Here is a 12500-nt window from a genome sequence, read left to right on the forward strand (position 1 = left end):
TGGTTGGCTCTTGGTTAAGCTTTCCTATTTCCTGCAATGGTCATTCTTCTAATCACCTGAAAATTCGTCTCCCCTGCAGAGAAAAACAGGTAACGAAAACTTGCACTATAGAGCTATTAAGGTTATCAACCCGGTGATTCAAACCACCGCTGACTGGTAAATCTTAGGGCATCTAGATGACGGGTTTGAGGCTCAGTTACTCCTTTGAATTGTTTCGTTCTTAACTTTTGGCGCAGTTAGCTAAAAAAATTAATTTGGTAGTTTGTAATTTTGCGCCAAAACTAGTGAAGCAACCTAACCTCGGGAATATTCGCGTAATATATAAAAAAAGAGCTGAATTTACCTAATTTGTATAAAAAATATTACCATTGTTAACTATTTCCCTTGGGAGGAGAGAGCGAAGCTTCAGGTGAACCTAGTCTTCTGTCAGCAATTTTGTTTTTAGTCTTTGTAAATTTCTGTGCAATGTAAAATATCTGTCACGTATGTGACCCCAGTTACTAGTGGGTCTTCATGTAATGCTATATACAAGTCTGATAAATTAATTAATGTTAACGACTTATAAAATAGGTGTTGCACTAATACTTATAACCAAGAAATTTGTATGGATGGTTGTATATGATGTTAAGGATTAACTAAATAAAATAGTACAGTAATTGTGAATGCATTCTGAAGCAGGAGTCCCCAACCTCTTCATACTGAAGGGCTACTTGTAGTTTTTGAAAAGGCAGCTGGCAGTAAAGTACAATAATCATTTTTTAAATATATTCAAAATGCAATGGAAAAGGAAAAAAAAAACTATTGTACAATATTGCACCCAGATCTACATCTTTAGAAAAAGTCTGTACAAAATTAATTAACTTGCACACACTTGAATTTTAAATGTAATTCTCCAGTACAATACAAACCTCGAATGTCTGCCAGTATAAAGTTTTTAGTGTACAGATTCACGAATTCAAGAATGATTTGAACTAACAGTTGAATTGCGTCCCAATGAAGCCTAATGTACGGTGAGCTTTAATGGGAAAGCTCTACACTGCCCCTGGCGACGTTCTCAAGTATCTCCTGGTTAGAGGCGTTATGTTAAGACATTATCACAGGCTTGGAAAGTGGAGCCGTTTCAGGTGATCAGTAACCAGCAGAGCATGACCAATCCTAACAGAAGCACACACAGGTGTCACAGCACTCTGGAGCCCAAGGCGACTCCCTGTAATGTTCACTGCTTCCTAGAGGTGGAAGGGACAGTACTTATTGGAAAAATTTAGGCTGAGGAGGGGGGGATGACCCACCTTTCCATGAAGCTGAAGTCTGCCGTTGGGTTATTAGCTCACCCAATGAAAATTTAAATATCACATCATGGTCAAGGACTGGGCCGCGGGGGCACTGACCCCTGGAACACCCTCCAGGTATACTCCAGGTATGAGAGTATGTAGGTTTTCCACGATATTAAAAAAGTGACCACCACATAGAAAAGTCACTGTGGCTGCCTTTAGGTAGTCGCGAAAGGTTTTTTTTTAATTGTTTATATGCGATTGAATATACGTTTTCAAAGGGTTATGTAACCTAATCTAAAAAAGAAAGGAAACTGATTAAAGGGAAAGAAAATAATATTCGTAAGTTTGCAAAAGAAGTTCCAGAGAATGACGGTGGAAATCGCGAATAAAAATTAACGTTAAGGCCAATAAGGATATTGTGCTGTTGGCGGGTTTGGTACCGTCACACTGGTTCCTGCAAACCGTCACACTGGTTCCTGCAAACCGTCACACTGGTTCCTGCAAACAAAACATAAAAACGGGAGCGAAACAAGTAGCAACCGACTGAGAGAAAAATAAGATGCAATAATAACCAACAACAAAATAAGTATTTTGAAAAAAAAAAAAAGAATATGAACAATGCTCCAATTAACAGATAAAAAAAAATAAATTGCATTAATTGTAAAAGTTAATTTCTTCATAGAATTATAAAATTTCAGTTAGTAAATATTTATATAAACTGACAGGGATTCTATATGTGTTACTAACAAAAAACTACGCTAAACCCGCATGGGTCTTACAAACAGGGTTACCCATAAAGGTAAAATAGTCAATAACATGGGATTAATTCATGTAATATATAGAGTACTGCGTGCTTCAGTCTACTGTTATAGCAGTGGAAGAAAGAACTGAAAAGACTGGCAATAAAGTGCAGAGATTAATGATAAAATATTAAGAAATATTTGTTCACGTTCTGCTCCATATTATTATTTTGATAATAATAATAATAATAATAATAATAATAATAATAATAATAATAATAATAATATTATTATTATTATTATTATTATTATTATTATTATTATTATTATATATACAGAAAAGTTGAATTCGCACGGACAAACTCCATACAATAGGAAAAAATTAGTCAAAAATCAATAAACAATGGGATTTCAGGTGCTACAACTTTTTTGTTTAACTACATATATCAATAAAAAAAAATACACTCAAGGAATGAGTGGTTTGTGCTCAGGGATTGGGTTGGTGGGTTGTGATTGGAGTGGTAACCAACGATTAGAGAGGTGGCTAGTGATTGGATATTAGTTATAACGTATTTTAGATACGTATACAGATAACTAACTAGAATACACTGATGGAACAGCCAGGTATGTATGTATGCATCCATGTTTAACCCTAAACGATAGAAGGTAAAGTGAGCCCAGTACTGTCCGGTATATACAAAGATTAAAACATAAGACACAAAAGGGAATGACACATTGGTAGATGGTCCAAAGGGCTACCAGGTACACTAGGATTAAGACACACCTGGAGGGAGCTACCAGGTACAGTAGGATTAAAACACACCTGGAGGGAGCTACCAAGTACACTAGGATTAAGACACACCTGGAGGGAGCTACCAGGTACAGTAGGATTAGGACACACCTGGAGGGAGCTACCAGGTACACGGGAGATAAAGACACACCTGTAGGGAGCTTCCAGGTACACGGCTGAAAAAAAGAGGTAGAGAGAAAGATGGAGATTCACGTGTTAGGGCAACAACAGTACTGCCCTCCAGAGATCTGGGATGCTAACAGAAGCGCACATTACAGTCACAGAACCTTGGACAAGGATCACACGTCAGAAAGAGGAACTCACACTGGAAACACAGGTAAAAATCGAGGAGGTTTGTAAGACACATTTGAGTTGGTTCACACGAGGATGGGCCATCACAAGATACTTATTGTACAAGATATACGAAAATGAAACGATAATCTCATCATACAGTGCAAGTGACAGATTGCGTAAGGAGGTGGACTTGCAATTGCTAGGTCACCGGTTCGGTTCCAGTACTCCATACACAATTATATACAAGAATATACAAATATATACAGAAATATACATATATATACAATGATACACTAGGATACTACCACTTACCCTGCGACTTGCGCTTCTCAGACGGGAGCTGTGACTCAAACAATATTCTCTCATTCTCAACTTCTCACGGGAAAAATAATGAATATAATTGTCAGTAAAAAAAACACAATTAGGTGCTGGAAATAATGGTATCAAATGCAACACAAATTATTTTTAGCATTAAGTAGAACGTTTTCGTCAGGAGACGCTTTAAAAGCCTTTATTTACTGTGATCCATTAGTGCAATAATAAAATTTTAAAAGTGCTTAATATATAACTTCAACTATACTGTATTTGACATGAGCACGTAATGCAATTTATTTAAGGATTATATTTTGGAATATCCATAATAAATGATAAAAAACAAGATCATCATGGATTCTTTTTATTAATACGACGTTTCACCCATTTGAGATAATGTTGTCACCTCTGTAACCACTAATCAACATTCCAGTCACACTACCCAAGTCACTAAACACAACCACACATGCAAGCAATGTGATTTTTTTTTTCATTTATTTATGTTCGGCAGTTCCGCCGCTGGAGCAGTACCTGAAAGCCCTTGTTTTATATTCTGACCTTTTTTTTTCGAGTGTATGGAGTACGTTCCATACGAAATTTACTTTTCGTAAAATATAATAATAATAATAATAATAATAATAATAATAATAATAATAATAATAATAATAATAATAATAATAATACAACTGCTGCTACATCTACTACTACTACTACTAATAATAATAATAATAACAATAATAATAATTAATAATAATGACAATAAATAATGACCTAAGCAATTATTAATTTATATTTTCATTAATTTCTGTACTTTTTAGCTAATCTTTTCAATTTTCTCTTCCATTTCTACAACACAAGACTGAAACACACAATATATGTTACATGAATTTGTCCCTTGTGTATTTATTGCTTCAGGTTTACAAGTAGCCCTGTCTGTACGACCCATGCGGGTTTAGCATATTTTTTCCGAATATATAACAGCCCTGTCAATTTATATATATATATTTACTAATTGAAGTTTTATAATTATGTGAAGAAATTACCAGCTTTTACAAGGACTGTAATTAGTTTTGTAATTTATTAATTGGAGCCTTGTTTTTTAAATACCTATTTTGTTATTGGTCATACGGGCATTTTATATTTTTTTAGTGGGTAAAACTGCGTTCATACCCCTTCCCCTCTCTTTTTCCTATTATATTCCGAGAAAACGTAAGTGAAGGGATTCATAGTTTAGAACAGCACCAGTGGGTAAACCGTCATATTAATAAAAGTCTTTAGAGGGGAGCTAAAAGTCTCCTTTTGTTACCATTTGTTGGCTCATAGTCATTTGTTTACACTAATAATAAAACTTGCATTTGTCATTTAATGCAATAACATGTGACTTTTGTCCACAGACCAAGAGGTCTGAAGGACACGACTTTACTTGCACAACGTTTCACTCTAAGTAAAAATCTGTTTAGAGCAAAGCATTGTCTAAATAAAGGCTTATTCTCCATACTTGTGGTTTTTGTAAACAGAATTAAAGAGGAGGATAGAAATATAGAGTTCGACACAAGGCAAGATAGATGAGCTTTGAACAGTAGGCCTTCTGTACCAAAGATATAGAATATATAAAGACATAGTCCAGTAATCTAAACTGGATGGCCCCACGCCATAATTATACTTTTCCAAACAAGAAAGTGGAAAAGAAGCAAAAAAGAGTGCAGCAATATCCAGAGGGACTGATAAATACTTTAGTCGTGGATTTCAAAGAATATTCCACATGAGCCTAACAATGGGTGCTCAGTAGTTAAATAAAATTTCGATAATTTCAAGCTTTCAACCACAAAACTGGTCAAGTAGTGGGATTCTTTAGGGAAAATAACAATTAGTGGAATGTGAATCCTGGTATAATTGCACCGAAGCTTTTTGTACTCTCGATCATAAATTTTTGTGTTTTGTTTATTTTCTGGATAATTGGGGCAAGTGTCTGATAAATCACAATGTTCTTCTCAAATTAATGTAAACATTGTAGCCTATGAAGCTACAATCCCACAAGAGGAAAAGGAAGACGCACCAATCACATTTGAGGACTTAAGGTACACGAAAAAAATAGCGGCACAGAAGCCTGCTGATCGATGTCAGGCAAGTTCTCCTAGTACCCAAATATATCTGGTCAACCCAACCTCAAAGCCAATTATTCTGTCACAGTACTTATGCAACGGCCAGGCTATGTAAAAGTGCAACAAAATTTGCACACCATGATTATACATAAAATCACTGAGTGGCCCTGCAAATTTAAAAAAAAAATGTCAACCATTATGTACAAAAATCTCTTAATATGCATTCATATTTTCTGGACACTTTCAGCAGATCTGGAGTTTTCTTTTTCACGATTTGTGCAGTTTACGTGGAGGTTTCGTCTCCAAAATCATGATATTTTTGACCAAGATATGATTTTATTTTCAAGCAGATCTGAAGTTTCTTACACATGTTCATTACAGCTTTTCCCACATGGGAACTGCTTCACACGGAACCTCAGCTAACCGTCCATATATAGGCTCACTGTAGTTCATTATTGCTCCCCATTAGTTCCAACGTTCACCATAAGGACGTAATCTTTAGAGATGGCCAAAGCTTTCGTACTTTTGTTATTTGTTAACCAAATGAATTGAGGCGAAATATAAGATCAGTCGAAACCCTGAAGACACAAGCATTTTGAAGAGTATTCAGATGAATTAAAACTGAATAATTTGTTCTCCATCTGAGACCTCTTAGGCAGAGTAAATGTCTAAAGGAGGTAGCAACCTATATTGTGACAGAGTGATGTCACATTGCCACCTGTCAAAAAGATGATGGATTTAGTTACGTTGCTACCTTAGAAAAAGCTTTAGGTAAAATATTTTATAAAACAGGAAATTTGTGTAAAGAAAATACTAAAGTATCACTTTCTATCATTTCCTAATAATATTCTGGTAAGGCTATGCAAAATCATCCAAGGTGAAGGTAAAAACATGCAGATGGGTTCAGTCACTAGCTCAAACTTTATTTAGCTTTACCGCAAAATGGTCCTCTTCCCTGTTATTTGCCATCTCCAACCTAGGAGAACACCAGAAAAGCTGCACAACTAGGAAAGTAGACCTAGTCTACCAATTTGTATACGTCAAGCTGGCATCCTCATGCACACTGATGATGGCTGTGATAGATCCAAATGCCGTATTGCCGACAATAGTGAATGAACACACGTTGCAGGACAAGCTTTTTCCGGGACAAAAAAGTGGAAATTCTGCGTAGAGGTTTATCACGTCATTACTAGATAGACTTCTACACAGAGTGGGAGAAGTCTTCCCAGTAAAAACGTATTCAGCAATGTGTGTCTCTTCTCCACTAAGGCTATGAAGAAGCTGCGGCCGCGCCATCACCAGTACAAACAAAGGCTGCTTCTCTGTGTGTCTCACTGGGTGCTGTGGGCACCAGATGACGAAGTATAATATAAAGCAGATTAATGCCCAGTTTGTCCTAGCCAATGCTGGGTGATTCAAAGAGGAAAGGGAAGTCAAAGACCTTTCAACCAACTTGAGGAGTGTACCCACACGTTGACCGATCACTAGATTAGCGTGGGATTTATTTTTCTCAAGAACTGTGCTGCTTTTATAGAAGTTAAGGGTCTGCCTTAGTTGCAAGTGATCGGTGTATGTCTGGGTACATTTTGCATGTCAGGTGACGAATGTGGAAATATAGAATAGGTGCAAAGACCAGGCAAGAGGAGAAGGAAGAAGAGGAGGAGGAGGTAGAGGAGAAGGAGGAGGAGGAAAAAGAGAAAGAGGAGGAGGAAAAGGAGGAGTAGCATCAGCAGCAGCAGAACGAGTGAGGGAGGAAGTACCTCTATATTCCTGATGAGAGTGCCGCGGTCCCACTCCAGCAAGATGGCCCCAGTGGGTCTGCCAAGCTGATGGGATGTGAGACATATGGTTACCACACCCGGCCCACACCTCAATACACTCTCCCTGGTTATCCACCTTACTTACACTACACTCATTGTGCTCACATCATCTCCCACCAAACTCTTTGAACACACCCTCGCCTCTAATTATCAAAACCACTACATAGTCACCATTACTTGCAGTTCACCACCCTTATAATTAATTATGGAAATTAATAAACATCTCCCAGTACATTAATTATCACTTTAACTTATACAAAAAAAAATTCGTAATAAATTTAATATATATATATATATATATATATATATATATATATATATATATATATATATATATATATATATATATATATATATATATATATATATATATATTTTCCTATATTTTTTAGTGGTCCTTAGCCCAAAAATCTTTGAGAAAATGTTATCAAGAATGAGGTTAAAAGGAGTATCATATCTAAGATATCAGAAGATTCACCCGAATCCCTCTTGGACTGCTCATAGCAACCCAATTAACGTCTATTTTCTTGTTTATGTGTCATGTAGTGCTGAGATTTCTATTTTCGTACAACACGCAGATGTAGTGAAATCTGCTTATTACATTAAATGTACTCTACATGTCAGGATAACTATTTTTTTTTTGCTGCCGGACTTTATCTTTTTAAGGTAAACTTCACGTCAGTATAATTGAAAGCATAATGCTAGAGGTATTGGAAGTTGTAGATGATACTGCGTCAGATACAGTTGACCTGTCTGACTGTTAGAAAAAAGTTAACTACGGTAGAGGGAAGTGAACAGAGCGGCTCAGTTTTGGTTTACATCCTCCGTAGACTTTTTGGTCTGTATGACTGCCTTCTCCCGCTCTCTCTTCACCTGGCGCCATGCTTCTCCTCTCGCCGCCACCTACCGTTCGCCGCCCGCTTCCATCCGGTCCTAGTGCCACTCGCCACCCAGCAATGCGTTGCCAGCCTGTCACCCTGGGTGATGGCGAGGCTGGGTGATGGAGCAGTGGTGATTGGCAGGTGGCATGAGGGCAAGGTGGCAGGCGATGGCGGGTGGCAGTGGGGAAAGACGGGTGGCGGTGAGCCGTCACTAAAAATACTTGTAAATAATCATACAGGCCACCCATGTACAGCCCGTGAAACAACAACGTGAAAACCAAAAGGAAGTCGCTTCACATTTACTCCTACTAAACACAATAACATATCAAATCACAGCCTGAAGGAGCCAACGGGAGCATGGATACCATCTTAACACATTAAATAAGGAACAACTCAAGCATAACACTAAGTAAGGGCTACACAGCTGATAACATCACCTCACCTTCTCGTTGTAGTGATGGACGTCATCCATATGCCGAGGGTAACCAGAAACTAGGTAGCCTTTGCAGCGAGGTGTAATATGCATCTCCCGGGCCAGGAGAGCCAAGGCGATGGTGGCAGAGATGGAACGAGGAGATCCCAGATCTGCCAAGAGATGAATTAGTACGGACGTCTTGAAGGCACAGCCGGATGGTAGTGATGTTAGACCAGCTGCACCCGGATGGGGAAGGGGGGGGGCGATAACGTAACACGTAAACGTGGTACTAAATGATGGACACCTGTCACTATCGATACCTGACAACATATCGCACTTCAAACACCTGTTACAAACTACTCACTCATGTTTCTTTATTTATCTGAGAAACGTCAGTAATTATTTTTTTATTTAACTGCATCACTGATAAATAATGTGCTTTTGAGTATTCATTATGAATTTGAGCACGATTTATCCAACTTTATGAGAAAAAATCAGAGAGAGAGAGAGAGAGAGAGAGAGAGAGAGAGAGAGAGAGAGAGAGAGAGAGAGAGAGAGAGAGAGAATTTATTAGCACTAAGACCTTCATCCATCCTAGTGTGTTCAATATTAGGTGAAAAAAAAAAGAAGAGTAAAGCTCATCTTTAAGACAATAAGTCGGATCTTAGATTTATCTCAGCTCAGGTTAATTACCAGCTGATCAAAATGTATCTGCCTCATACAAACAAGAATTTTGAAAATCTGAAAATTAATAAGCGAAACTAAAAATAGTAAAACTTTTACGTGTTTATATCTACTAAACAAAGTCTTCGTTATAGAAGAAGACTTGCTTAACTCCATGCATACAAAATTATAAATAAAAACACACACATGTGCATGTTGTGGCGGATAGGTGGTCAAGATTTTGCACAGAGGTCGTTGCTTACAAACTGTGTTGCCTTCCTTGTGTTCTTAAACTAATGCTGCCTAGGCCTATAACTAGTGATAGTTAAAAATATGGAAAAAAAAATCAAAATATTCACAGGCAGCTCAAATATAGTCAATCCAAAATGGAGTTGGTTGTGGAGGAAAAAAAAATGTGGATGATAGTATGCGACGTAATAAAAGCAGGTTATCATGTAAATTCATAATGTTTATTAAGGATTACAATGTATATATAATCAATAAAAAGTTGTATAATAAGAGGTTAAAAAGCCATCCATTTAATTCCAGACTTCACTATGTGACGGTAAACCAGAACTGATTCACGTAATGCTACTACATCACTGACATCAGTACATCAGTGTTAGTGCCAGATAAAGAAAAAATTACACTCTTTACTGCCCAATAAATAAAGAAGAAGCTAAATATTTGCTCAACCTCTGGAAAGATTCGTTATAGCTGTAAAGAACATTTATTATACAAGTTAATGATTTGTATTCCTTGTATCTAATATTAACCCAAAAATTGCATATTGACATTGCCGTGTCCGATAATCACACTGAAAACTCAAATGAATGTTCTCTGAGTATTGTCATGGGTAGGGGGCATCATCATCATTATCATCATCATCATCATCATCATCATCACCAGTGTGAGGAGTAATCAACGATAGGTGCAGTCATGCAGTAGTGATGTGGGAACATCTGCGCTGACACCGTTTCCATCCCCTGTGTTTACACCTGTTTTCCCCTCAAAACATAGGGAGGTGAATACACCGGTACCTTAAAACTGCATCTACCCACAAACTAAACATTGATAATTTGATTTGGATAGGTACAGTCTTTGTCCAACCTGCTGTGATGGCAATTTATTTGAAATTAGCAAATTTAATAATGTCGCATGAGAATAAATTCCCTTCAAAATTTGGTAAATAATGAAAAAGATTATTGTTGAGCAAAATATCTGGCTTCCTCTTGTTAAGAAAATAAGATAATTTCACACTTGTGGATCACCGTAGATTATGATCTCGGTAACACAGCGTGGGACAGCTGTCAGCGTCACAAGTGCTGGATGCTGTTACCAGCGTCACAAGTGCTGGATGCTGTTACCAGCGTCACAAGTGCTGGATGCTGTTACCAGCGTCACAAGTGCTGGATGCTGCTACCAGCGTCACAAGTGCTGGATGCTGTTACCAGCACCACAAGTACTGGATGCTGCAAGTGCATCTGAGTTTCGTCATCAGCCTGATCTCACTAACCAAATTGGAGCATCAACTCGGCCTGGTCGCAAACTGATCCCCATAACCAAACGGGCCAGGTCAACAGGCTGGCCAGACTGCCAGCTTGACTAGGTCACCATTGGTACTCGATCATCAGCCTGGTAGACCAATTTAAGTTACCATTCTGGCTGGGGGTCACCAGTTGGATCAGGTTATTAAACCGGTCAGGTCTCCAGTCAAGCCAGGCCTCCTATTTGCTCAGATTACCAATCTGTTTGGATCATCAGCATGGGCTGGGTCACTAGTTTGGCCAGGTCATCAGTTTGATGATGTGGGAGGATCAGGTCATCTGGGTGGTATACTTAAGTGACCAAAGCCTCAGAATGATCAGATCCCTTCCCTGTGGCCAGGACCCATCACCGTAGATAACCTGAAGGCTAGTTAGATCAGGCTGGTGACAAAACCGGGAGAATGAGCAAGTGAACTACGTTCCTAAAACCACCTCTAGAACTACCTTTCACAACCACTGCCTCAGTAGTCTCCTTCGTCACCTTGCGGAAAGGAAAACGCTTTTCTCTTTTAGTGACGAGTTTCGTCTGTGGCTTGGCTGTGGGGATAATACAGTGATAATTGTTATCTAGTGGACTAGGGTCTCAAATTGACTTTGCAACATTTCCCAACCTACAATTTGACAGATGACCACAATCCCCCTAATCGACTCCTCTTCTCTGGGAAGTCCTACAGTGGATTCATGAATGTGGCGCCTCCTTTAAGCTTTGTATTACTACAGCTGCTCTTGTGTGTTCTTCCAGTGGATCAGAGACGATGGTGAGTTTTGCTATCCTACTCTTGCTGATTGTTACTTAGTGGGAACATCCGTAGTGTGCTGCTACCCTACTCTTGTTCATTGCTACATAGTGGGAACACTCACAATGTGCCGCTGTGTTACCCTATACAACAGTAACAGAGGTGAAATACCCGCAATGGGATGGTCTCCCATTTATATGATATTAGCATTAGTGGCAACTCCCGCAGTGGGCTGGTACCCTATTCAATATGGCAAACACAGTGAGAACAAGAGCTAGCTATGTCTGCTCTGTATTCGATCACAAAGGACGTGTTCCAGGGTAGGTGACTAGAGTGCTACATGGTCCTATAAGAGAAGGAATCTTCCTTTTGCCCAGGCAAACAAACGCTCAGATTTTTATAAGGTCAATCCGATTTATTATAGCCGTTTGGAAACCCCAAACTCGTAAGGGATCACACGACACTTGGGGAATGGGAGGCAATCAGGTTTGATCTGAGGAAGGGGGTAGGGAGAGTAGTTCCACGATTGATCCGAAGGTGTATTCTCAATTTATAACACGCAAATAAAACTGGGGAGGAAAATACTTAGTAATTCCCAGTCGTGTGCATCTTTCAATGTGTATACGACGAAGTGTGTATCAGTAGGACGCAGAATCCTAAGATACGACCCCAAACAGTCAACTAACATCCAGGCACCTACTTACTGATAGGTCCATACTGGAGGCTGGTTTGAGTCTCTTGCTCCCCGGGCTTTTTTAATTGTAAGCCTTTGATCCTAGCGATTAAATAATTATATGGACTGATCCTTACACCACTGGGATTTATTTTGCTGTATTGAATTTTTTGTCTAAAAACTGTCATCCTGACTTAGCTCGTATCAAAGTCCAGCGGCATTCCAAGGTATACTACGGGAATGCCACCTAAC

At 38.6% G+C, this 12500-nt stretch overlaps 1 protein-coding gene across 2 annotated transcripts in view; it reads right to left on the minus strand.

Annotated features, from left to right (window-relative positions):
* The window catches only part of LOC128687386 (adenylate kinase isoenzyme 5), an 88048-nt gene that overhangs the window by 11564 nt on the left and 63984 nt on the right, over positions 1–12500 (minus strand). For both annotated transcript variants that reach the window (XM_070092681.1, XM_053774844.2), the window contains exon 4: positions 8656–8798. In XM_070092681.1, coding sequence (XP_069948782.1) covers positions 8656–8798 — 143 coding nt within the window. The remainder of the gene's footprint in view (positions 1–8655; positions 8799–12500) is intronic.

Source organism: Cherax quadricarinatus, chromosome 40 (assembly GCF_038502225.1).
Source record: "Cherax quadricarinatus isolate ZL_2023a chromosome 40, ASM3850222v1, whole genome shotgun sequence".
Lineage (NCBI taxonomy): Eukaryota > Metazoa > Arthropoda > Malacostraca > Decapoda > Parastacidae > Cherax > Cherax quadricarinatus.